The 26,585-nt window shown below is 54.4% G+C and overlaps 7 protein-coding genes across 7 annotated transcripts; 5 read left to right on the top strand and 2 right to left on the bottom strand.

Moving 5' to 3' along the window:
• Nucleotides 1-1,667: 1,667 nt before the first annotated feature.
• Nucleotides 1,668-3,188, top strand: J4E78_002191 (uncharacterized protein; the record flags this gene model as incomplete). The annotated part of the gene is made up of 1 exon (XM_049362839.1): nt 1,668-3,188. One exon carries the CDS (start codon nt 1,668-1,670, stop codon nt 3,186-3,188), a length of 1,521 nt encoding a protein of 506 aa, XP_049225431.1.
• Nucleotides 3,189-4,151: 963 nt separating this feature from the next.
• Nucleotides 4,152-8,674, top strand: J4E78_002190 (uncharacterized protein; the record flags this gene model as incomplete). The annotated part of the gene is made up of 2 exons (XM_049362838.1): nt 4,152-8,564; nt 8,624-8,674. The coding sequence occupies 2 exons, from the start codon at nt 4,152-4,154 to the stop codon at nt 8,672-8,674; spliced, it is 4,464 nt and encodes a 1,487-aa protein (XP_049225430.1).
• Nucleotides 8,675-9,368: 694 nt separating this feature from the next.
• Nucleotides 9,369-10,646, top strand: J4E78_002189 (uncharacterized protein; the record flags this gene model as incomplete). The annotated part of the gene is made up of 1 exon (XM_049362837.1): nt 9,369-10,646. One exon carries the CDS (start codon nt 9,369-9,371, stop codon nt 10,644-10,646), a length of 1,278 nt encoding a protein of 425 aa, XP_049225429.1.
• Nucleotides 10,647-11,214: 568 nt separating this feature from the next.
• Nucleotides 11,215-14,656, top strand: J4E78_002188 (uncharacterized protein; the record flags this gene model as incomplete). The annotated part of the gene is made up of 2 exons (XM_049362836.1): nt 11,215-14,483; nt 14,539-14,656. 2 exons carry the CDS (start codon nt 11,215-11,217, stop codon nt 14,654-14,656), a joined length of 3,387 nt encoding a protein of 1,128 aa, XP_049225428.1.
• Nucleotides 14,657-15,436: 780 nt separating this feature from the next.
• Nucleotides 15,437-18,472, bottom strand: J4E78_002187 (uncharacterized protein; the record flags this gene model as incomplete). Its single annotated transcript, XM_049362835.1, has 1 exon — nt 15,437-18,472. One exon carries the CDS (start codon nt 18,470-18,472, stop codon nt 15,437-15,439), a length of 3,036 nt encoding a protein of 1,011 aa, XP_049225427.1.
• A 1,680-nt stretch (nt 18,473-20,152) lies between these two features.
• Nucleotides 20,153-21,517, top strand: J4E78_002186 (uncharacterized protein; the record flags this gene model as incomplete). Its single annotated transcript, XM_049362834.1, has 3 exons — nt 20,153-20,307; nt 20,356-20,496; nt 20,548-21,517. 3 exons carry the CDS (start codon nt 20,153-20,155, stop codon nt 21,515-21,517), a joined length of 1,266 nt encoding a protein of 421 aa, XP_049225426.1.
• Nucleotides 21,518-22,736: 1,219 nt separating this feature from the next.
• J4E78_002185 (uncharacterized protein) lies at nt 22,737-25,730 on the bottom strand (the record flags this gene model as incomplete). The annotated part of the gene is made up of 4 exons (XM_049362833.1): nt 22,737-23,510; nt 23,572-24,532; nt 24,646-25,703; nt 25,725-25,730. The coding sequence occupies 4 exons, from the start codon at nt 25,728-25,730 to the stop codon at nt 22,737-22,739; spliced, it is 2,799 nt and encodes a 932-aa protein (XP_049225425.1).
• Between the last annotated feature and the right edge of the window lie 855 nt (nt 25,731-26,585).

Raw genomic sequence — 26,585 nt, 5'->3', positions numbered from 1 at the left:
GGGGTGGGTGATTTCGTCCGAGATTGGGTATCGATATCCATCTCATCCAGTGCACCAAATTCGTCATCCTCCGAGTCCAAGACCGCATGCCCAACCCTCTTAGTACCAGGTGTGTCCAAACGTCGATCATTTCTAGCCATGGCCCCGGTCTTAGCGAGATCGTTCTTCCGGGGCGAAGGACTACGCGTTTGCTTCCCCATTTTGCGAGCTGGCGCATTCTCCGAGGGTGCGCGGCTCAGTGACTTGCGTTTGCGGGGTTGTGAGGCTATCGCATTCTCTGCATTCGCCATTTGTCTCTCCTCCTCTTCTAATTGCAACATAGCTTCCATGTCGTCGTCTTCTGCTGTCGCGGTGTACTTTGACTGTTTGCCTACACCGTCTACGATGGTTGAGTATGGTGGAGGAGGGCTGTCGGGGGCCATGACCATATCGTCGATATCGGGGAAGTCATCGTCGTCGACGGGCTCTGGACTGAGCGCATGAGCCTTGCGAACAGGTCTGGGAGACTTGGTGCGACGGAGGTCTGCCTCGTACTCGTCGCTCTTTCGTTTCCGACCCTTAGAGGTGCGCGCTGGAACTGGAGAGGAGCGACCCGCGTCGTCACCAGTGAGATCGATTGAGTCGACATCGACTGGCTCGCGGTACTTCGTTCTCGCGGTAGCATGTTGGGAGGCAGGCGTGCCAGTAGTCCCAGTGATACTCCTCACATTCGCTGATAGATCTTGTATATTGTTCTTGAAACTTCCAACATCACTCGGTTCCTTTCGTTCCCTGCCTGCTGATTTGGAAGAGGATACATGTTCAGGCAACCCCGCTAAGATGAGTCTAGGCTTTCCACTCGCTGGAGTGTGCCTCAATCTTGCCATATCCAAGGTCGCGTCTTCCGTGCCTGGCGGGTTGTGTATATCAATAGTCCGTGTTCGAGCGAGAGCGCGGGGTGGAGCGGGACGTTCGGCCGGTAGTGCTGGTGGGGGTGGTGGCGCGGAGGCAGCTTCAGGCTCATCGTATCCTGCGTGGTCGTCCAAGAAGGAAGAATGCTGTTGAGAAATCGTAGCTGAACTCGTCGGAACTGCGTCGGGATCGTATGCAACGAGCGAAGCCGCGGGCGGAATGAAAGGCTTCTCTGCGATCAACCACTTGAGATGTTTGCTAAGATTGTTCTGAGGCATGAGAGCGTCGCATCGTCGGTGTAAGTCCGCATGAATATTTTACGCGTCGGTCCGTGTAGGCATCGCGGTTTTGCAGGCGTAATGGTGGCGATGTCACCGATAGCATCGTTGAGCGTGTTGTGCTAACTCCGGAACGCGCCGCGCTAGCACCAAGTCACGTGCTGGGTGGATGCCGAAGAACGTCGAGTGGACCTGCCGCTTTGGAGTCAAACGTGTCGCTTACTTCACGAACCCGCTCAAGACAGCCAATCGCGAAAGTGGCCCGCTCGATGGATCAGAATATGGCGCAGGTTGCGAAGGCACATGTCGCTTCCGGCTATCCTAGGCAATCATCGCGAAATCTAGACTCTTCTTAGAGTCAGACGCGTCCCGTCACTCGTACAAGCACTTCTCGCGCCAACATTTATATGCTGCACTTCTTCACGTTCCAACATCCACGTCGGGAACGAGCTGTGACTGTTCCCAGTTCTACTTCTATACGCATCAATTTAATCCATCATGGAGGTCCCAGCTCACGAGCTGTTCCAAAGACTGTCGACGTCGATCTCAAAGCTACACTCAGGCCCACCGCCTGAGAATGTCCTTCCCTCAACGAATACGTTGAGTGCTGCTCGCTCTATGCTTCACTCCCACCTCCAGAGCCAGGGCGTGGGTCTCGAAGAAAGCATACGGCACATACAAGAGGACCTCGCCCCAGCCTTCAACAGTAGTTCCCGCTCTCCTAACTACTACGGCTTTGTAACCGGTGGTGCGACACCTGTAGCACTTCTTGCCGACAACCTGGTCACAGCCTATGACCAAAACGTGCAAGTTCACCTACCAAATGAGACCATCGCCACAGACGTGGAGGATCGAGCTCTTTCTCTGTTGTGCGAGTTGCTCAATTTCGCACCAGAGCAATGGCCACACCGCATATTTACCACAGGTGCGACGGCAGCCAATATCCTGGGGCTGGCGTGTGGACGAGAGTATGTGATTGCTGAAGCCTCAGCACATCGTACAGACGTCGAGATTAGCGTTGGCGAACTTGGTATCACGGAAGCTATGCGGAAAGCTGGTATCGACGAGATCCAAATCTTGACCACGGTACCGCACTCATCGCTGAGCAAGGCGGCAAGCATACTAGGTCTGGGGCGGACGAGCGTCAAGTGTCTAGGAGAGCCAGATGCGCCGCACAAATTCGACATGCAGCTACTCAAGAAGTCTCTTGAGCGACCTGGTGCCGCATCGATCGTGGCTATCTCTGCATCCGAAGTCAACACAGGAGTCTTTGCGACTTCTGGGTTAGAAGAAATGCAGGAGATGCGAAAGCTGTGCGACATGTATGGAGCATGGATACATGTGGATGGTGCGTTTGGGCTCTTCGGCCGCATATTGACCTCACCCGCGTACTCCTCTATCACCCAGGCTTGTGAAGGTCTTGAGCTTGCGGATTCGATCACAGGTGACGCGCACAAGCTGCTCAACGTGCCATACGACTGTGGCTTCTTCTTCTCTCGAAACCGCAACATCGCTGAACGCGTATTCCAGAATCCCAACGCAGCATACCTCGCTTCCGGGAACGACGCGAACGCCATCATGTCACCGCTGAACATCGGACTCGAGAACTCACGACGATTCCGAGCGCTGCCGGTTTACGCCAACCTTGTTGCGTATGGCAAAGACGGCTATCGTGCGATGTTGGAACGACAGATTGAACTCTCGCGAGGAATCGCAAGATATATTCTGGAGACTGATGGATATGAGCTCCTCCCTCAGCACGATACCCCTCAGGAAGAAGTCGTAAACAGCATATACATTATCGTACTGTTCCGTGCAACAGATGAAGCACTGAACAAGCAACTGGTCAACAAGATCAAGGCAACGAGGAAAATATATGTGTCAGGTACAGCATGGGACGGGAAGCCAGCTTGTAGATTTGCAGTTTCTAACTGGATGACGGACGCCGAGAGGGATTTGCCCATCATCAAACAGGTGTTGCAAGCCATATTGTCCGACAAAGAGAGTGTACAGTCGTAATAGCGAACTGGATTTACAAGAATGAAACGAGTATGAGCGTACTACATGTCCTCCATCTTGTACACTTCGTACACTGGCTCCTCGTATGGGTGTGCTCTGCTTCCATCAGCGATCTTGATCATCACTGGAGATGGATACTCACTTTTTCAGCGCTTCCACGGCCTTGACAGTTATGTCGCGCCCCATGCACATGGCCTCGACTCTGTACTCGTCAACTTCCTGTAGTTCACCAGCCTTGCCAATCTAAGAGCCGTTGTCAGCCTTCACTGTTCACCACACTGTGGCTCTATGTATGCCTAAGAAACCTACGTGAGGATCGGCAGCGTTGCCCGGTCTAAATTGTCCCGTTCCTCTGCTTGTGAAGCAAACTTCCGTGTAGCCCCCTTGGCCTGGATAACGCCCTGCACCGGCACTCAAGACAGCGGTCTTGCAGGCGCTGAGGGCAGAGGGAGGGACGAAGAATACAATCTTGAACTTTTGCAGACTTGATGCCATGATTACGCAGGTAGGAACCGATGAGTATGACAGTTATACAAAAGAGATTGGAGTACCCGCAGCCTTTTGGTATCTTTCGTTATATGACTGCAGCTGAGATCCACGATGATGTGGATGTAGCCAATCGCAACGGTGTCTGGGGCGGGGCTACCTTCACGGCAGCTGCACAGCACCGCATATGGTAACCATGAGCAGTTTGGTATGTGTGAGGCAGACTCTACCAGCAAAACGCGAGGCCTAATAATGGGAAGTCTGTCTAAGATCAGAATCAAAGGCGGTCAAGTTTGGTGCAGTCTGACGGTTGAAGGAAAGGTGGCGGCACGTTAGCCCCGCGCCCCGCTACAGGCAGACCGCACGTGTCAGGGTGTTTGTTTACCTGTGCGCACAACACTAGGAAAGTGTCAAGTTGCACAAGGATACTCCGCGCAATTCGCGCCCAACCACGACCAGCCCACAGCCATAGCAATCATGGCTTCCATGTCCCCGAGGAAATCTACGCGCGCCGCTGCGACGCGCCGAAAAGCACCCGTTGTCGACGACTCGGACCACGAGGAGAACAGGACCCCGACGCCCGAAGTCAAGCAGGAGGAGGAGGAAGATTTCACACCGGCCCCCGCGCCACTCAAGACGGGACGGGGACGGGGGAGGCCTCGGAAGGCTGCAGCCCAGAATGAAGAAGCGACACCCAAGCCCGCAGCGAGGCGGCGGACACGCGCCACAGAGTCGGTCGAACCCACGCAGACGCTCACACCCGCGACAGAGAGGACCACCGGGGCGGCTTCACCCTCCAAGGCGGTGCCCAAGAAGCGCGGCAGGAAGCCACGTGCTTCTGTCGCTGCACCTCCGGCTGAGGATACCTCGCACTTGCTCACGCCTGAGCCTTCAATATCGCCCGAGCCCGAGGTTGAGCAGGCGTCCGAAGCCACCGTTACACCAAGCTCGCCGCTCGCCGATAGTACAAACGACACGGCAGACGATGCCACGAATGACATGGTAGACGATCCTACGAGTGACGCTGCGAGCGATGTTACCATGACCGACCGAACGCCGGAGCCTGCACCCGCACCTGTGCCAGAACCCGTACCCGAGCCTGTCGCTGAGGTTACCCAGATAGAAGCGAAAGACGAGTCGCCCGTACCGGAACCGAAGGTCGAGGTTGAGCCTTTATCAGAGCCCCAGCCCCCAGCCAAGGTCATGGAGGATCTCGGTACACAACAAACTATGCTTGAGCCTATAGATATCGTGGTCAAGAGGCGAGCGGCAGGTATCCCCGCGTTGCATGAGCCTGTGGCGCCTAAACAGCGGACAGTAATCACCTGGCTTGTCCTCAATAACTTCAAGAGTTACGCTGGCCGACAGGCGGTTGGGCCCTTCCACGCCTCCTTCTCCTCCGTGGTGGGACCGAACGGCTCCGGGAAGTCAAACGTCATCGACTCGCTTCTCTTCGTCTTCGGTTTCCGTGCAAGTAAGATGCGACAGAGCAAGCTTTCCGCCCTCATTCACAATTCGGCGGCGTTCCCGGACCTGGATTACTGCGAGGTCGAAGTCCACTTCCAAGAAGTCAAGGACCTCCCAAACGGCGGCCACGAAGTCATCCCTGACTCAGACCTCGTTGTCTCTCGAAGAGCGTTCAAGAACAATTCGAGCAAATACTACATCAACAGGAAGGAGTCTACATTCACGATTGTCACGACCCTGCTTAAAGACCGCGGCGTGGATCTCGACCATAAGCGTTTCTTGATCCTGCAGGGTGAGGTTGAATCGATCGCGCAGATGAAGCCAAAAGCACAGGGCGAACATGACGATGGTCTGCTAGAGTATCTCGAAGATATCATCGGCACGTCCAAATACAAGACACCCATTGCAGAGTCAGAGGTCGAAGTGGAGACCCTGAATGAAGTCTGTCGTGAGAAGAGCAGCCGTGTACAGCACGTCGAGAAGGAGAAGAGCAGTCTGGAAGAGAAGAAGAACAAGGCGCTCGCCTACATTCGTGACGAGAACGAGCTGGCCTCGAAGCAGTCCACCCTCTACCAAATATATGTGTCCGAGTTCGACGATCACATTCAAGTCACCCAGGAATCTGTCGGACAGCTCCAGTCGCAGCTTGATGAGGAGTTGCAGAAGCACCAGGGTAACGAGGAAGAGATCAAGGGGCTTGAGCGACAATACAAGACTGGCGCGAAAGAGTGTGAGCAGCTCGAAAAGAAGAACCAGGAGTACCAGAAAGAGGTGGCCCGCGTTGACAAGGAGACGGTCAAGTTCGAGGAGAAAAAGAAGTTCCTGGCTAATAAACAGAAGAAGCTGGAGAAGACCAAGGAGACAAGTGGCTATGGTCGATCGGAAGCAGACAGCCTCGCCAAGCAGTACGCTGCGGACGTCGAGCGCTACAACGAAGAGATTGCTGAACTCGAGCAAAGCATGGAGGTCGAAGCGAAGGAGCTCGAGACGATTCGCAAGAGCTTGGCTGGTAAAACACAGGGTCTCTCCGACGAGATCGCCGCAAAGCAGAAATCTTTGGAACCTTGGAGTGCGAAGATCAACGAGAAACAGTCCGCTATTGCAGTTGCCCAGAGCGAGCTCGACATCATGCGTGAGCGTGAGAATGCAGGTGCCAAGGGTATTGCCGAAGTCGAAGCAAAGATCGAGAGCTTGGAGGAAGCCAAACAGGCGAAGGTTGCAGAACTTGATGAGTGCAAAGCCGAGAGGAAGCGTGTCGAGAAGAACGTACAAAAGACACAGGCTAAACTTGAGGAGATAACTCAACAAGAACCGGCGCTGAGGTCGAAGCTATCTGGCGCACGAGCCAAGGCAGATGAGGCCCGGGCAAGTCTCTCTTCCGCTCAGACTCAAGGCAACGTTTTGACGGGTCTGATGCGTCTGAAAGAATCAGGACGTATCGATGGATTCCATGGTCGACTCGGGAACCTAGGCACCATCGATCAGAAGTACGACGTTGCTATCTCTACGGCCTGTCCGCAACTAGACAACATGGTTGTAGACACAGTAGAGTCTGGTCAGCAGTGCATTGAGTACCTACGGAAGAACAACCTCGGTCGCGCCAACTTCATTCTCCTGGATCGCCTCGCCAAGCGTGACATGTCGCCAGTGCAAACACCCGAGAACGTGCCACGTCTTTTCGACCTCGTCAAGCCTAAGCACGAAAAGCTCAAGCCTGCATTCTTCCAGGTTATGACAAACACGCTGGTCGCCGAAGACCTTGACCAAGCTGAGCGTATCGCATATGGCGCGAAGAGATGGCGAGTCGTCACCCTAGACGGCAAGCTTATCGACACTGCGGGTACCATGAGTGGTGGTGGAAGCAGAGTAGTCAAGGGAAAGATGTCTTCCAAGCTCGCGTCTGACGTCTCGAAAGACCAGGTCACAAAGCTCGAGCATGACCGCGATACGCTTGAACAGACCTTTGCTGAGTTCCAACAAGAGCTGCGGGAGCTCGAGACTGCGCTGAGAGACCTCAATCAGCAGATACCCGAACTAGACACCAAGTCACAGAAGCTTGCGCTGGAACTTGAGAGTTTTGATCGCAATATTGCGGATTCTCAGCGCCGCATCAAAGAGCTAGGTAGTGAACAGACATCCACGAAGACCGACAAGGGACGCATCGCATCGCTGGAGAAGAACATCGCCACGATGGAGAAGGAGGTCTCTAAACTTCGTGCAGAGACTGAGGATATTGAAGCGGAGATCAAGGCTCTTCAGGACAAAATCATGGAGATCGGAGGAGTCAAGCTACGAGGTCAGAAGGCCAAAGTCGATGGTCTCAAGGGACAGATCGATACATTGACCGAGCAAGTGTCCAATGCACAGGTCGCGAAATCAAAGGAAGAGAAGCAGTGCGTCAAGCACGAGAAGGCACATAACGATGCCATCAAAGAGCTCGAAAAGCTTGCTCTTGATGCCGAGAAGGTTGAAGATGATATGGCTTCACAACAACGCGACGTTTCCGGGATCCGACAGCAGGCCGAAGAAGCGCAAGAACAGCTCGAGGCCAGGAAAGAAGAACTTCAATTGGTCAAGAAGGAGCTCGATGAGAAGCTGGGCGAGCTCAACGAGACGCGTGCGGTCGAGATTGAGATGCGCAATAAGCTCGAAGAAAGCCAAAAGACTCTGAACGAGTACCAGAAGAAGCAAGCATACTTCCATGACAAGCTAAGCAAGCTCGCATACCAAAATGTCACCGACTTGGGCGAGGAACAAGAAAACGGAGGTGAAGGTCTCCCGTCTTACAGCAAAGACGAGCTTCAAGACATGGACAAGGCTACTCTCAAGGACCAAATCGCCCACTTGGAGAAGAAGAATGAGTCCACGCAAGTCGACCTAGCGGTCCTCGCCGAGTACCGCAAACGTGTCGAGGAGCATGCTGCGCGCTCCACAGACCTCGCTTCTGCTGTCAGCGCCCGTGACGCTGCAAAGCACAAGTGCGAAGAGCTTCGACGTCTTCGCAAAGAAGGTTTCAAGGCTGGTTTCGACATCATCACTGCGCGTCTCAAAGAGATGTACCAGATGATTACCATGGGTGGCAACGCCGAGCTCGAATATGAAGATACACTCGACGCCTTTTCCGAGGGCATCCGGTTCTCAGTAATGCCTCCGAAAAAGTCATGGAAGAACATCAGCAACCTTTCCGGTGGTGAGAAGACATTGAGCTCTCTAGCTTTGGTGTTTGCTTTGCATCACTACAAGCCTACACCGTTGTACGTCATGGACGAAATCGACGCGGCGCTAGACTTCCGCAACGTGAGCATCGTGGCGAGTTATATCAAGGAGAGGACGAAGAACGCACAGTTCATTGTTATCTCACTTAGAAACAACATGTTTGAACTTGCATCGCGGCTGGTCGGCGTGTACAAGGTCAACCACATGGTAAGCTCATCTCAAGTGCACACTCAATGGCTTCAGCATCGTTTACTGACTTATTTTAGACGAAAAGTGTTACGATTGAGAACAAAGACTATATCATTAAACAGGCTTGATGATTGGTGGGCAACGAAGACTCTTGCGATTGGTGTTTGGTGTTGGGAGTAAACTCGCGGGCACGTATTCGGTATGAAGCGGAATGGGTTGGGCTAGCTGCGATGATACCATACTGAGATACATGCGGCCTGGTACTGAACGAATGCAATGTTGAATGTCATTATCATTATATCTATAAAACCTCGCTTTGAGCACTGATATACCTAACTGAGCGTCCAAGGTTGCGCGAATCTACAGTTGCACGGAGCTAGATCAAACTAGCTTTGCTCGCTCTCCTCCCTTAGGCTCTTCAAGTGGCAGCAGTGTAGTCAATTTCACTTCCCGTCCCTTTCATCAGGCATAGCGGCTGCCTGCGCACACAACAAAACTTCTCGACCGAGGCGTTGCTACGGTTTCCAACTCCCACGCAATCGCCCCTCGCCACCTCGGACCTCCACCTCATATACCGCTTACACTTGTCTTAGCTTTGACCATTGCTAACAACCTACTCAAGTACGTCAACACGGGTTACACCAACTTTCGGCCTACACCACATACCCACCTCCTGCCTCTGCCCCTACCTATACCTATACCCGTACCCTACCTTCGAGAACCTACAACCACTGCACGTTCTCCACCAACACAAAAGTGCACTCCTACTTCACCAGCACCTCACAACTTGAGCGCGCGACTACGTCAGCCGCTCACAACACCATGGCCCACGTCACTGACTCCGTTCCCACCCCGTTGAAAGGCCACACAACTCGAGATGTTAGCAGCGCAGAAGAGGCGGCGGCAACTCCTATATCCAAAGCGAAAAAGACCTCTGAGAGCCCTCGAGTCGAAAAGAGCAATGGCCAAACTACGCCTAAGCGAACTCTTCGCAGTACCAAGTCTACCCAGACCACTCTGAGCAAAGACACAACAGTCAAATCTGTCGAAATGACGGCTGTATCAGAAGAATCAGATTTATCTGCATCGGCGACAAGCAGCGATGAAGGGGTTGCTGCAAGGTCAACGTCCGGGACTGAGGAGAACTCTCGCGTAGACCGCAAGGCCAAACCATTCGTCACCTCTTCGAAAGACCCTCGCGCCGTTGCTCAGGAAGATTCGTCACACGGCAAGAAGCGCGCGGCAGAAGACAAGAAAGGCGGTCGAGCTAAGCGTCAAGTTCGATCATCCCAGGAGCTGGGTCTGACCTATAACAGCATCAAGGCAATCAACATGCCGCCGCGTGGTCTCGTGGCCGGCCAAGATCCTCCCGCTCCCACACCCGGTGAATCTCCCTACGGTGACACAGAAGATCACCAGAACAGTATGATCATCTACTTGCTAGATGATTTGGAGCACACATACTCGCAGGCGACTATCTTGTACAACAAGGCATTCCCAAACGATACAGTGACGGATGAAGCTGTACGTCGCCGCCATATTCGGTCTCTCGAGCGCTTACAGAAGCGTTACGGTGCAAGGCCTGCTACGCAGATTGGCGTAGTCGGCAGGAACATCTCGAGACGTGGAAGGCCGCGTGCGCCCCGTCTAAGTGGTATTCAGCCCGAGAAGGACTTGGTTGCTCCCTCCGAGGAGCAGACCGAAGGCGAAGGCGAAGGCGAAGTCTCGGCCCTCGAAGAGACTTCGGCGGATACATCGATTGCTTCTTCGAAGGGTGGCTCGGTCAAAGCCATGAAGCAGGCTCAGCGCGAGAAGCGGAACTACAAGAGCCACGAGTTTGACAAGGCCTGCATTGTTGTTTGGCACGATGCTGAAGGCATGTCGTTCAAGGACATCCGCAACAAGCTCGAGGAGCGTGGATGGTCCCTTGGCGTGCCCACGGTCAAGAAGGAGTATGCGAAAGCTCGTGCTCGCATCTGGGGCACGTCACCAGAACCTGCCGCCGACGATACTGAAGAAGGTCATGGAGAAGTGATCGAAGATGAAGAAGACGGAGACGTGAACATGGGGGAGGAGTCAGTTGAGCAGGAGGAGATGTGAGTTGGAGACGACGGGGTGGCAGGCGTCACCGTGCGGCGACCCGATAGCACAGGTTGGAGGCGACAAGGACTGGACACATGATTGTAAACGTAGCAGTGCGACCACCTGATACACTGCAATGTTCTATTGAAAATCCCCACACCCGTGCACATTGCGTGAAGTGAATCACGAACGCGGCGATGCTTGACCGTTCTCTTTGACTAGTTTTAGCTCGGCGCACGGACCACTCCGCCGCGGCCTTGAACCGCGACTGGATTCCATCACTTGTACACGACACAGAGCCATTTGGCTGTATCGACACCCGCGCCCCCGACCGACCGAGAAGCCCCCCGAAGACGCACTCGAGCACCCGACGCAACCACCCGGCCTGTCTCTGTGGCGCCTCGCAGTATTTCGAGCGCGGTGATAGCGTGAATGACGGCGCGCGCACCCCTCAACCGCCCTTCTGCCTCGCGGCGCGCTTTCACTTTTTGCGCCTGAGTCACACGCCTATATTAATACCTCAACTCCCCTCCAACTCCCTGAACACGTCCAGCGACGCTTAGCTCCCATAATACCACACGCGACCATGGCCGACGAACACCCACCCCAGAATGTCGGCGGCGACTCCACCGCGGACAACGATGAGGAGGACTTCCGCAAGATCATGCAACAGATGTCGCGGGGCGCTGCTGAAGGCGAGGAGGATCTCCTGGGTGGTATCGCGGACCGGCCGCTGGATATTGGCGAGAAGGCCGACGACGCAGTCGATTACGAAGACATCAGCGATGACGACTTGCCGGACGAGGAGTTCGCGTCGGGCGAGGGCGCCGATAGCACCCAGAACTTCAGCGGAACTACTCTACAGGATTCTGGCGGCGCAGGTGACAACGAAGACGTCGACATGGACGACCTCTTCGGCGACAACCACGACGATAACGATGATCTCTTCGGCGACGATCCCAGCCACTCCGACCCGGTGCAAGAGTCCGCGCGACACGAAGACGACCCTCTCACCTCCATCGAAGACCTTGTCCAGGAAGGCTTCAGTAGTGTCGCAGAGGATAAGCCACAGTCTGCCACCCGCAACATCGCCACCAGTGTCGCACAGCAAGAGGTGGAAGAGGAAGACCCCGAGGTGCGAGAGCAGCTGGCTCTGTTCGCACAGTCTTCGCGCAAGAAGGATGAGCCGGCGGCTGCACCCGTAAAGACATCGCGGGAGGAGTTCGAGAAGATCTGGCCCAACTTTGAGGCGGACAAGCCGCCACGCTTCTTTAGTCTGGTACCTCGAAAGCGCGCTTTCTATATCCCCAAAGTTCCGCAAAAGACACCGAGACCATTCCAAACCAACAAGCTTACCTTGGACCTTGCGACGGACCAAGAAAAAAGCTTCCGGTTGCATCCTACGACCACCACTGCCAAGTCAGGCCGGCAGCAAGAAGAGGAGCAGGGTGGTCTCATCCACATTACCAATACCGCCGACGAAGATGGCGATAGCGAAGATCAGTTAGAGTTGGACAACCTCGACACCATCGACGACCGTGAGATGATCGGCAATGTATCCTGGAGCGACCTACGGATTGCCTGTGAGGATTGGGACGTGCCAGATGGTGCAAGCGATTTGACCATGTCCGACGGGAACCAAGCACCAACGCCGCCTGATAGCATGGGGGGCATTGACTTCGAGCAGTTATCGCCGAACAAGAAGCGGAAGCTTGGAAGCCGTGAGCAGCCCATCCAATTCTCCGTATACGATCACATGGACCTACCCACCTGGGACGATCCCGAGCTTGAGACGGCGCGACTGTCCAAGAAGATTCTTCTCGACATGAACGACCCCCATCTCCTACTGGATGTGCAGCAGCCCAGTGCAGAGCCACCGAAACCTCGGACATTGGGTGTAGGCCTCAAGCGCGACAGCCGCGGAAGTCTTGCGAACCCCATGTTCAAGCGCTACAACATCTCCAACGATGAGGCCTACGACGCGCTCAAGGAAAGCAGCCAACAGAAGGTCCGTAGTACGATTGGCCACATGAACGTTGAGCACAGCTTGCCCGCACTGAAGCTGCAATATCCTTTCTACAAGGTTGCGCTGTCCGACCGCGAACTCCGGTCTTTCCACCGTCCTACTGTCACGTTCAAGCCCGGTGAGCGAGCTAGTATCTCAGTCCTCAAATCTGTCAAAAGGAAGCACAAGAAAAACCTCAAGCCATCCGAAGCTTTCGCGTCAGCAGAAGACCTCAACATTGGCGATAATTCTGACCTCCTCCTTGCCGAGTACTCGGAGGAATACCCTACCACGTTGTCCAACTTCGGTATGGGTGTCAAGATTCTCAACTACTACCGTCGGAAGGACATGGAAGATACTGCGCGACCAAAACCGGAAGATGGTATTGGTGAGACCTCGGTGTTGCTACCGCAAGACAAGAGCCCATTCTCGCTGTTCGGTCAGGTTGAGCCCGGCCAGCAAGTGTTGACGCTTCACAATGCCATGTACCGAGCTCCCGTTTTCAAACATAAGCCCGAACAGACCGATTTCCTTGTGAGCAGAAGCTTCACTGGTGTTAATGGCCCCAAGTACTACATGCGAAACATTCCAAATCTCATGGTCGTCGGTCAGCAGTTTCCTTCTGTGGAAGTGCCCGGTACACATGCCCGCAAGGTTACTGAAGCCTCGAAGAAGCGATTGAAGATGCTCGCGTTCCGCTTGTATCGAAAGGGACAGCAGAAGAATGCGCGTCAACCTTGGGTCAGCAACGAGATGATCAAGCAGCATTTGCCTGGTACCGAGATTGCGCAGAATCGCTCTCGAATGCGAGAAATCATGAAGTACCAGAAGGACATTGGAACTTGGGAGCCGGTGCCTGGAGAGACTGTTCCCGAAGAGCCGATTCTACGCACTTGGATCAAGCCAGAAGATGTTTGTCTGATCGACTCGATGCATGCTGGTGATAAACAGCTGCAGGACGCCGGCATCAAGTCGAACGAGATCCGTGACGACGATGAAGAGGCTGACAACGAGAACGCTGACGTCAAACTCGCGCCATGGAACACAACAAAGAACTTCCTCAACGCTTGCGCTGGCAAGGCTATGTTGGAGCTTCATGGTGACGGTGATCCTACCGGTCAAGGTCTGGGTTTCAGTTTCATCAAGGTTTCGATGAAGGGTGGTTTCAGAGATGTTGGTGAGAGTGCAGCTGATCGTCTCGATAACAAGAAGATGAAGGAGCTTGGTGGCCACAGCTACAATGTCCAGCGTCAACAGGTCATGTACGAGAACGCCATCAAGCGCATCTGGAACAAGCAGAAGGAGAGTCTATCTGCTCAGAACCCGCCCTCCGACACCGAAGACGATGTGGACTCTGCTGTAAACCACAACAACACAGGTCGCCAGCGTTCCGAAGTCGGCACCCCGGCCGTACGTCCTGATGATGAGACCATGTCACAAATGTCTCGCAATAGCAATGCGGACAACAGCGGCAAGAAGCTCAAGATCACTCGCACTATCAAGAACAAGTACGATGAGTACGAGGATGTCACAGAGGTCATCACCGACCCCGCCGTTATCCAGCTCTACATCAAACACAAGCGACAGCAGCGTCTTCTCAACATGCGCATCGAGGACATCAAACCAACTGGCGATCCTGAAGTGGACAGGGCCCAACAGTTGAAGTTGAAGGCAGAGTTAGCACGTCTAGCTCGCAACATTGAACGCCGTGAAGGTCGTGAAAAGGCAAAGGGTATGCACAAGTCGCAGACCGGAGAAGGTGGTGCGACTGGTGGACCAGGCAAGGGCGGAGCAACACCTCGCAAGTGCGCTAACTGCGGCGAGGTGGGTCATATCAAGACCAACAAGAAGTGCGTAGACAGTCTTCCCTTTCTTCAACGAGTTTACTGACAGATTTTCCACCAGGCTCTGCCCGCTCCTCAACGGCCAACGGAAGCAGAACGACACATTCAGGGACGCAAGTGCTGCATCTCCCGCCACCGTCGTTCCTGCTACTCCATCCTTCGCCGGCTCACCGTCCTAGAACGACAACGTCACTAGCGGCACAGTGACTGGCTCTCCATCCACTGTTCATAATCCCGAGGCACCCCATTAGTAGAGGACATGATCGAGATGCAACAGCTGCTACGTATCATAACTGGTTTTTCAAGTTTGTACAAGGACATTCGTCCTGCACGGACTATCTGACCATTAACGCATCATGTGTGGTGGTATGAGCATGGGGATTTCGAGTCTTTTTCTCTTTCAATGCATAGCATGGCGTTGGGCGGACCAGGTCAAAACGGTACTCGGAACCTGGGCTTACTTCGGTAGCTCTGATGGCGTTTATTCTTTTGTGAGCACAGGTCTTATGTGCTCCGCTCGTTGACACTCGAGCAAAGTAATCTGTATAACATGTTCCCTGCAGAGGGGCGAAATGAGAGTAATCATTCATGAATTGTGCTTGTCCATGTTGGTGATCATGTCACTGTTTGTCGATAGATGATCATGCCAGGTTGGTCGACTTGATCTGGTCACCCGCATGTCATCTATTCCAGTAGAGTAGAGGACGTCACGTACGTTGCGAAGAAATACATGATAGTGCATCCACAGTCTCATACATTGACTATACAAGAAGATAAGAAAGAGTTGATACAGACGGCAAGAAAAAATCGCACAAAATCCATGTGAACTCTCTCGCAATGCTACGTTCACTTGAAGCAAAAATGCTTTCCCATGCAAGGTTGGTCTCCAAACACCTCCGCCAATATACACATTCCTATGTTCGCCTAAAACCCCACCTTCCATATCCTACACCACCCCATTATTCATCCAGATAACCGATTTTGCAGAATTGGTTCAGACTCCGCACATCCAACTGAGCGGTAAGCAATGCGCCGAGCATGGTCTCTTTCCGAGGTAAGATGTCTGCCTTGACTTTCCACGAGCTACCGTTGAAGTTGAAAATCTCCATGTCGTCGTCTTCATCTTCGTCATAGTCGTCCTCATCATCGTGTTCCATGTGCCCGTTTGTTTGCTGTACGCCCTTGACCAGCGGTTCACCACCCTTTGACTTGTCACCTAGGCGTTTCAGGGTTGATAGCGCGCGATGGACGATGAGCTGGAAACCTTCCCGGTCATGGTCCATGGGCCGTTGGCCGCGGTGATTTGGCGGTTGTGGGGGGTGCGGTATGGCCGCATCGGTAGCGGATAGCGACATGGCGAATTTGAGTAAGCTATGCGCCCAGCCGTCTTCCGACTCGAGCCATGAGCGACAGATACCAGTCTCGGGCCCTGGAGCTAGGCTGGCGAGTATATCTGCCGCCAACATGCCCTGCATCAGGTATGCTTTCCGTGACTCTGCAACACGCGCTTCGAACATGCGCACCTCCTTCGGGCGTGGCTCTTTCATCTGGTACATTTTGTTTTCAATGTAGTTGCGGTCCGGCACAACGGAGATGGCGAGGGCGAAGGAACGCGTTAGGAGGTCGTACGCAGGGATAGATGTTGCCTCGTTGATGAATATTTGCTTGTAGTAGGTCCGGTTGGGATCATCGCGAGCGAGGAGTTTGGCAAGACTATCAACGGCAGAAGGGAGATAGCGGTGGATTTGCGGGTTGAAGGGTGTGAATTTGACAGGCTCAGCGGGTCGCGGAACTGGAGCAAAAGCGCAGAGGAAGTGCAACACGGCGTATGCGTCTTCACGATTTGGCAACACAACCTTCGCGCTTGTGTTAGAGAAGAAGGTGACTACATCCTTCATGAAGTCGAAGGTGTTGATGTGTGATCGTAGCAACAGTACGCGGGTTCCGACAAGCCGTATGAAGTTTGCGAGAAACTTGATTACTGGAGCGCTGACCAAAGAGTCGTGGTTGACTTCGAGGAAAGAAAGGTTTCGGAAGATGGTGGTGATTGCCAGCAGCCGGTCTGCAGTACGGTCGAGCATGTACTCCTTCGTACCAGCCTGTGGGAGTTCTTGTAGTGCCGAGGCTTCCTCGCGACAGTGATGTAGGACGTCCTCGTATGGGGTGAGATCGATGATATCAGTGACTTCGGGATTGTCGTTGCCTAGTATCTCCAGCTGATCTTCGGCGTACTCTACCAGCACTTCTGTCAAGTCGTCGCAGTGCGACAAATTGAACTGGACGGTGTTGTCATACGTTATCCGCGTCAAGGTATCCAGACCCAAGCGCACCTCCGCATGTAGTCCCGACTTGATACTCATGATGATGGCACGAACGTCGATCACACCCATCTCCGGTAATAACGGAACATTTGGTTTGTAGTTTGTGATTGTGTCGATCATGTTCTTGAAGTTGTCGGAGTCGAAGTCGAGACCTCCCCATGTATCTTGCGTTCGGTAGGCGGGCTGATAGACCCTCGTGCCATCATCTTGCTCGATGACTGGTTTGCGTTTCTCGGGCTCCTCAACGGCGGCCGCGGCTGAATCTGCGGCGGCGTTCTCTTCTTGCTTCATTGGTGACGACTGCGATTGGCCGGGCTCTTGTCCCTGGGTAGGTGTCCCTTCCAGCTGTCTGCTGAGGCTTTTCCGCGCGTTTCCGTCCGGCTGTGGTGTGGTGCCGTTAACGCTTGGTAGCGCTGCATTGCTCTGTAAAGGCGTCGACTGGTGTGGATGTGGGGAAGGGTCGAGTTGCTGATGCGGCTGTTGGGCAGGCGGAAGCGATTGCCGTTGCTGCTGTTGCTGCTTCATGGCTTCCTGTGATCTCTGTAGTTGCTGCAGATATTCCTGGTGTCCTGCAGGATTGACTTGTTGTCCCGGCATAGTCGGTCTTGTTGGCGACATCTGCTGACCCACAGAACCCATCTGGTTCATCTGGCCCATTTGACCCATTTGATTCATCTGTCCCATTTGGCCCATCTGTCCCATCTGTCCCTGCGGAGGCATACCTTTCTGTTGCATTTGCTGTTGTCTTTGCAGATATGCGGTCTCGTAAAGGCTTAGGTTCTGTTCGTATATCTGGCGCAGTTCGTTGGGGGCGTTTGGGAACTGTTGTGGATGTATGTTCATCATTTGCGCGATTCTGGGCCAACCGTTTTGTTGCGTCACAAATCGATGGCCCTTGAAGCGCATGACGGCCGCGTAAAGGTTCTGGAGATTTGTCGGCCGACCGGCGCAGAGTGGTTGGTGGTTGAAGGGTCTATTATGCTGGGCCATCAGCGCCTGAACGTTCTTAATGAACTGGTTGTATTGCGACTGTTGGTTCTGCGCTTGCCCTTGAGCCTGCATCATGTTCTGTTGCATGCCCGGATGCTGCATTGGGTTTTGCATTGGATTCTGCATTGCGCCTGGCATCTGCGCGCCTGGCTGCTGCCCTTGTCGCGCAGCCATGTTGCTCGCGGCAAGATTACCCAACTGCTGCTGCTGTTGCAGGCGCATTGCGTATTGCCTTTGCGCCTCTTGCTGTCGACTCTGGAGATTTTGTGATAGTTGCACCGACTGTACGGGGAACTGGTTTCCGGAATTAGCATTGAAGGCTTGATTCATAGGTGAAGCCTGGAAGTTCATGGGCGACATCTGCGGCGCGTGGGGATTTTGCGCTGGTGAGGCCGTGTTCATGCGCTGGCCTCCCATCTGGCCGGGCGCGAAGTGCTGGCTCTGCATGGTGGGCGAGGGCGTGTTAGTGAAGCCTTGCTGGTGCTGGAAGCCGAATTGGGCTTGCTGTGAAGGTGTCTGAGAGCGCGATAAAGATAGAGCGGCGCCGGACGAGTCTCGTTTCTGGGGCACCGAGGGCATAGGATTGAACGGGCGCGCGCCATTCATCAGGGGTGTTGCGATTGCGCTCGGGTCGATGAAGCTCGACGGATCGTACATGCCGTTCTGGGGGGATTGGAAGTCCATGATGGTGCGCTACTGCCGCGAGCAGTCAAGAGCGGCGGCGGGCAGGGAGGGGACAGGCGCGTGAAGGCAAGGACGAGGAAGAGAGCGATAGGCGCACGTGAGTGTCTGGGTTGGATATGGCTAGTGGTCCGTCAGCAGGCATGTTGATGTTTAGATGGACGCGCCTCTAGCAGCAGCCCTCCGACGAGACGCAGGCGCAGGACAGGGACGCGGCAGGCGGAGGCAGGATGAGATAATACACACCGGGCGCGACAATAGACCGACGCTAAAAGGATCTTCTCATCAGGGCAGGACGGATAACGAGTGGCTTTGAATGCGGTCGATAACTTGACGCACCGCAGACGCGCTTTGCGGACTATGCGTTGCTGAGAGCGGAGGAAGGAACAGTTTTCTTGGCGGAATCCCAGCCTCTACTTACTCTAGCCTGGTCGGGAGCATCACGAGACCTAGCAGTGTCCGCGACTCCAAAACAGAGCGCACGTCGCCCGCAGAGCAGAAGCAGCCGCAGAGTCTCCAAAACATACACGCAGGCCACAGTCGCATCCGGAGCCGTAGACGCGTTCGCGCGTTGCGACAGACCAGTGGAGTGCCTGCGTTGCCGGCAACTCACAAGCCTAGCCTAACTCAATTTGATTTGATTTCTCCGGGTCTTTGGCCGTCGTGACACGGAAACACACGTCTCTCCACTTATTACATCACTTTGTTCCTGCAGGAAATGGCGCTGTTATCGCACACAGCTGGGCGTCGAGAGTGGGCACACCCAGACCGCTTGACTCTGCGTCGAGAGCCCAGCCAACCGTTGAACCGCCCCAAGCTACTCCCAGAGTCAGCGCACCAGTGTCCTCGTCCGATACTTGACGCAATCCGGCCTCTCTGCTCTGCCCTCGAATACGATGCAAATTCGCAACAATCCTATACCCGTTGGTGATCGGCGCGTCACACGCCAGCAATCTACCATGGCGACTGGGGGTATACATGTCAGATTCGGCGCTTGTGCCATCGTACACACGCATCGAGGCCCATACTCTATGCTGTTGTCTTCATACTCTATAATTTTCACAAAGTATTCCTCGATCAATACAGGTCAGGTAATTAGTCCCCGGTCGTTGTCGTGAACCGGCGCGGGATTTAAACACTTCAAGGGGGCCAGGTAAAACTAGACTTTAGAGCTGATTCGTACTCCACATCTGTTTCCAGCCAGAAGGAAAGGTCACACCGCGAGTTGAATAACGTCCCTCATACAGGCCCATTGCATAGCTGTCTCGAGCCATGAGCAAGGGTCTTCGACTATCCCTTTAGCATACCATAGAAGCCTGGTTGCAGTGGGGACGAGTAATTGACGCGCAATACCGATGTGTTACAATCCATACTGTCCTAGTGTATAGGTCTGCCTGCGTGTAATAAGAGCGTCGTGAATTTACTTTTTCACGTGTCGCAACAGATGGCGTCTGAGCTAGCTGGCTGTAGCCCTGGAGTGATCGTCGAGCTCACGTGACGTCGGCGGCACCGCCTCGCATTGCCCGATCGCGCCTTCCATGAGCTTCATCAACATTGCGACACACAAGCACCGCCTTCACCAACATCCCGCCACAAACAATCACCACTGACGAATACTGTCTCTCGCTGCTGATATCCCCCACCGACTTACAACTATACAAAGTCCATCCAGCTACTATCATCATGGCTGATACCGCCATGGAGAACCCGGCCAACACCGTCCCGCCGCACAAGAAGCAGCTCCCGTCGTCGATACCCAACTTTGATACCCTGGAGGGCTTCTCCACCGAGGGCAGCGATGACTACTCGACCTTCAAGAAGCTGCAACGGCAATTAGAGTTCGTAGCGCTCAGGCACATGGAACCGCAGGTGGCTAACAGTCGCAGGTACATCCATCTACAGGAAGAGTACATCAAAGATGAGCAACGGAGTCTGAAGCGAGAGTTGGTGAGGGCACAGGAGGAGATCAAGCGCATTCAGAGTGTACCGCTGGTGATAGGGCAGTTCATGGAGGCCATCGACCAGAAGTAAGCTTCAACACAGGCACAGCGCTTGCGTCATGACACTAACACGCGCAGCACCGGCATCGTACAATCGTCCACCGGCTCCAACTATGTCGTCCGCATCCTCTCCACTCTCGATCGCGAACTCCTCAAGCCATCGTCATCCGTCGCGCTGCACCGCCACTCAAATGCCCTCGTCGACATCCTGCCACCAGAGGCCGACTCCTCGATTGCCATGCTTGGTCAAGACGAGAAGCCAGACATCACGTACGCCGATGTTGGAGGTCTAGATATGCAGAAGCAGGAGATTCGGGAAGCTGTTGAACTGCCGCTCACACACTTCGACCTCTACAAGCAGATCGGTATCGACCCACCGCGCGGTGTACTGCTATACGGACCTCCGGGTACAGGAAAGACCATGTTGGTGAAGGCTGTAGCAAACAGCACGACCGCGTCCTTCATCCGTGTTGTCGGTTCGGAGTTCGTACAGAAGTACCTGGGTGAAGGCCCACGTATGGTTCGTGACGTGTTCAGAATGGCGCGCGAGAACTCACCATCCATCATTTTTATCGATGAGATTGATGCTATTGCTACAAAACGTTTCGATGCGCAGACAGGTGCCGACCGAGAAGTTCAGCGTATCCTGCTCGAGCTGCTCAACCAGATGGACGGCTTCGACCAGACGTCCAACGTGAAGGTCATCATGGCGACGAACCGCGCGGATACCCTCGACCCTGCGCTGCTCCGACCCGGTCGTCTCGACAGGAAGATCGAGTTCCCTTCGCTACGCGACCGCCGTGAGCGCCGTCTTATCTTCTCCACCATCGCTAGCAAGATGAGCTTGTCGCCTGAGGTAGACCTTGACAGCTTGATCGTCCGAAACGACCCTCTCTCTGGTGCCATCATCGCAGCCATCATGCAGGAAGCCGGTCTGAGGGCTGTACGCAAGAACAGGTACAACATCATCCAGAGCGATTTGGAGGAGGCATACACCAGCCAGGTCAAGGGTGCGGCAGAGGCCGACAAGTTCGATTTCTACAAGTAAGCGCATCGCTACTTGGAGGGGACTTGAGAAGGGGCATGCGGGATTGTACTACTAGATAGACTAGGCCCTGGGGTCTCGTACCCTATGCGGCTATATACCGTGGTGGCTTGGGTAATGCATGAAACAACATAAATATCACCTTGACTATGCCTCGATTGCTGCTGTGTGGTCTATACGTTGCTCTCCATATAGACCAAGGCTTGTACACTACTAAGCTCTATCCTTCACGTTCAGGTAAAAGGAAGTGGAAGAGAGTGTTCCTATATTTACCACATGGGGCATATATCAATCCTTTCCTTACTGCTTCTATCAGATTGAACATGTCTACAAGCATGACTGTATTGTTCTTATTCGGCAAAACATGTCAATGTAGTCATGTTGTACTACTGCGGTAACAATGCATACACATACCACGCAAATATTGCTGTTCGTGAGTGAGTAAAGCCTAAGAAGTATATGACGTACCCACGAAGACAAGAGACTATGCAGTACAGCACAGGGCAGTCCTTGTACACGGGAAAAACTCCCTGGATTCAATGGGATTTTGCACTGACTTTGATATTGTATCCAGTATACTACACATTGACATTCATCTTGTGTCGCCATCTATGCGCCATTTTAGTTACACACCACCAAGATCAGTGGAGACAAGCTTACTTAATTATATGCATTTATAACTTCTTTCGTCTATCTACCAGATGTGCCACCAACGCTCCTTTCTGTCAGCATACCCGCTTCTCCTTTCCTTTCCCAAACCACCTCTTCTTGGTATCAACGGCAACTCGCAACCAAAATCCACCAACAACTATTATTGCTTCTTCTTCCTCCTCCATCCACACGAATAGAAACTATCCTACAAAGACACGCAGCAGCGGCAACCGACTCCACGCACTAGCACCCCAAGTTCGGCAAAGACAGAGGCAAAGGACAACAATTGCACCGCAGGCCATCCATTCCATTCCGTGATCCAACAATAAGGGAGAAGAGCTACATGTCTCCCAGAAAGGAAAGAGAGAGAAAAAAGAGAAAAAAGATGACAAAGGAAAAGCAGGAGCGACTCGACGCCCTATAGTAACGGGCGGCGGCTCATGGTATCATGCATTCGCGACGCAAGGGAGCGACAAAGGAAAGGTCCGGTGGATTGCCAGACGGTATGCAAAAGGCGTTGTATGAGAAGTTATGGTGAAATGACGAGTTCGGTACAGATTCGTTAACCAGTTTAGCCGACCCTGATAGTGGTCTCTAATGGCGTGCGCGGTAGATCTTTGTCCAAAGAGGCTCTGGGTATACCTCCCCTCTTGTCCTCCTTCGGTGGTGTGGGTGGTCCAGAGTGCCTGTTGGGCATGTATTCGGCGTCCTTTGCCGGTGTAGGCGGGCGCCCATCGCTACTCGCGGTGCCAGAGTCCTTCGGCGGTGTAGGCGGCGGCCTTCCCTGTGCATGATCCCTTTCCCTGGATGTAGACCTGGCTCTGGCTTCAAGTCGTGGAGGGCCGAGGTAGGGCGCTCCTGTGGGTGGTGGTAATGATGACTTCTCGCTACTCGTATTGGCAGCATGGCGATCTGAGGCACTCCGGTTGCTGTGCCCGCCAACACTTGAAGATTCACCGGCCTCTTCCACCACAGGCAGAGTGGTCCCAATCTCTCCTCTTTCCGCCGACGGACTACGTACTGCCCTCAAGTGTAGATTCGGTACGTTTTCTTCACCATGACCTTGTCGCCGCGAGCGGTCGGCTTGATGCTCGGCCTTCTCCAGGACACGGTCGGTCGACGATCGCTGCGCAGCAGTCGCATTGACACCGTCAAGCGAGAGTTCGTTGAGATCGTTTGTGGCCTCTTCCATCTTCTCACGCTCGGCCGCTTCTCTAGTCTTGGTGACACCGCTGATGAACTTGATGAATCGATCGCCGTATCGCTCGGGCGGTATAGCAGATATTTGAGACTCGGTATTAGCAATGCCTTTAATAAAGTGCTCCATACGTTTGATGAAAGAGTACTGGAGCATAATTAGTATTTGGCGAGGCCTACGCGCTGTACGCTGTACGCTGCAAACTTACGTGTGTCAGACAGTCGATAATGCCAAGGTAGTATATCTCCTCTCCGGGGGTTTCGTCCTCGTGAGTGGCTCGGAAGCCACCATCGTCAGAATAGAAGTAGAAGTTCCGGTTAGGATCTTCCAACTCATTCGGCATCTTGCTAGACGTCTGACCCATGGGTACTGGTTTCTGTGTCTTGACCATCTGCCTCAGTTCCCTTGCTTTCCGAGCACTCTCCAACTTCGAAGGCGTCCGCATAAGCTGATTCGGTTGGGGCTCTGGTGCCTCCTCTCCACCTGGTGAAAAGACCTTGAGTGTCTTGTCTCGCAGGTTCTCCTCGTTACCCTTTTCCAGGTCGTGGATACCAATGAGGAGTGAGTAGTCCATTATGTGTAAGCGCTGCAGCAACTTGACGTCTCTTTGCATCTGCTCGATGAACATCTTCTTCTTGGACGGCCCTAACTCAAGATGCTGGTTTCTGCGTAACCAATTGAGGTCCTTCAGTGTCGCGCGGGGGTTGGTTGCCAAGTTCTCTTCCTTAAAGTCTCGCCCAATGGTAGAGCCCTTGAGGTCGAATGTGCTGTGGATGTCTCGATGCGGGGGAAACAGGTTGTTCATGACGACGAAGTGGATTTTGCGTCCATAGGGTATCTTTACGCGATGCAGGCCGTAAAACTGGGAAAGAAGAGTGTTTGGGTTCTCTTGCACGTGGTTGTAGTAGTCCTTGAGAATCTTGCGGAGGAACTTGTGTTCGGCGTGATGGATGGTTTTGATAATGTACTTGTAGTCGCGCGAGAAATAGAAGAAGCTGCCACTCTTGCCGGGAGAGCCGAGCTCGGAAAGGATGTATTTGCTGGTCAGCGACACGAGATAATCGGCAGGGTCGAGCTTGAAGGTAGTGCGGAGATGGCGGAAGACCCATGGTGCATAGTCCTTGAACTTGAAGTCGTATTTGGCGGAAGGAGTAAGCTCGTTACCAGTTCTGTCAAAGTGTCAGTATTGTGCGAATGAGCAAAGATCAGAGGTCTGCCAGACGAAGTGGAGATGAACTCTAGCAGGTGCTTGATGTTGCAAGGAAAGCCGGCCGGCACGTACATGTCAAACGAGAACTTGTGCTTCGCGTCAAAGTCGGCATCAGTGAGATCTCGGTCCATCTTGGCGTTGGTTCGCGAGACGGTGAAGCGGATACCCGTCAACATGTTGTATGCTGTGACCCAGTTGACGTGGTTCTGGTCGACCTTGGTGCCTACCACGACGCGGTCTTCGTCTTCGTCCTCCTTGCGCTTCCGCTTGCTTGCTCGCTTCTGGCGGATGTGCTCAGCCCAGCGCGCGGCCTCATCGTCCTGGGGCACCTCGTCGAGATGCATGTCGGAATTGACGGAGCGTGTGGTCCGACGCACAAGCGACATGGAGCCTCTCCGTTTGTGCGGTGTGGAAGGCGAGAAGCGTCCACTAGCGCTGATGACGTCGTCGGTGTTGTTCTGGGGTTCGCGGGCGCGCGATGTTTGCAGCTTGGGGACCTCGAGGGTATGACGTTGCTGCAGACGATGAGGTTGTTGAGAGGGGCCGGGGTTGTTGTGGTTGAAGGCAGGTGGGGAGGAGACGCGATGCGCTTGGCTCGGTACCTGCAGACTGGACGTGCCCTCGTCGGGTTGGGGCTGCGGCGACGGCGAGGTGGGAGGATGGGAGACGGAGCCGACGTGCGGAACATAGAAGTCCCTGCTTGCTTCTTTGGTGCCGTCCTGAGCATCCATCTGGCCGAGCTCGACGTGCGTGGTGCTGCCACAGAGGCGGTCCTTGGTCTTGCTGCTGTGTATCGAGGCGAAGTAGCCGTCGTCTCTGCTCGGGCGCTCGCTCGACTGCCTCTGCGTGTCGAGCGACTTGGTGTTGGAGCTGTCGGCGTCCATGTAGTCTCCTCTGCTCCGGGCATGACGTGCGTCGTCCTGGGACAGGCGCTTGTCGATGCTCGCGGGCCTGGCCGGGCGGCCGTTTGCCATGGGCTGCATTCCATTGGCCATCTTCCCGTTCATCGCGGCAGCGGTGCCATTGGGGGGCGAGCGGTCCGAGGGCGAGCGCGCGGGGGGAGGCGGTGATGTTTGAGCATGTGCAAAGGAAGAGCGGTCGGTTGCTTCGGCGCCATACGAGGGCATCATCTGCGACTCATGGATGGTTACGCTCATCAAAGAGGCAGCCTTTCCCGAGCGCTGCGGAGGAGGGGTCGGCGGAGCGTGAGAAGCCAGTGTGTGCGTGCGACGTGTGGCTGGTGAAGGTCGGGTTGGGCGTCGTCCGGGGGATTGCGTAGTGCAGCGCCGGCAGAGACTAGGTACCAGAGCGGAGCAGAGCAGAGCAGAGCAGAGCAGCACTGGGCGGAGGCAGCGGCGGGGCGGCAGGCGCTGGAGCAATGGGGGTCGTGATAAGAAAAACGGTGGGCGCAAGAATGGGCGTGGGTGTGTCGGCGGCCAGGAGTCGAGTCGAGCTGTGATGCTCAATAGTTGGCCCTTCGCTCAGCCCTTTGCTCGCCGGGCGCGATCCGACTTCCGTCTTGCGCTAGCCTTGGCAGGTGGACAGTGCCTTATTGCGCGCTGCGAAGCCACCAGCAACATGACCACGGGCCCGGCTCCTGCTGCATCACGGCAGTTTCAATGCAGTCGGACATGCTGGGCCCCATTCACCACTGCATTGCGCTGCTTTCCACGCCCCAAAGGCCCCATCGCTGCGGTACTTGGACATGTTGTCTGCGTTGCGCGCGCCCGTAGAGGGAGATTGCGCGTCTGGATTAAGAACAGGCGGCATGCATCCCTCAGCCACACCAATAGTCCCAGCAGCCCGGGTGCGGCGTCATGCTGTGGCTCGCAATCACCCTATTCTTAACCATGGCGTGCCAAACTGAAGGTTATTTTCTACACCAAGCTGCACCTTGCTATTGCTATTGCTATGCAGTCCCCATCCATGCAGCCCACGTTGTCGCCCCGAGCACCGGACAACAGAGGAGGCGAGCCGGCCTTGCCCTGCGCCGCACGTCTGTCTTCGGCTCT

The sequence above is a fragment of the Alternaria triticimaculans genome (assembly GCF_023758025.1).
Source record: "Alternaria triticimaculans strain BMP 0046 chromosome Unknown scaffold_2, whole genome shotgun sequence".
Lineage (NCBI taxonomy): Eukaryota > Fungi > Ascomycota > Dothideomycetes > Pleosporales > Pleosporaceae > Alternaria > Alternaria triticimaculans.
This window is presented reverse-complemented; position numbering and strand designations above follow the sequence as displayed.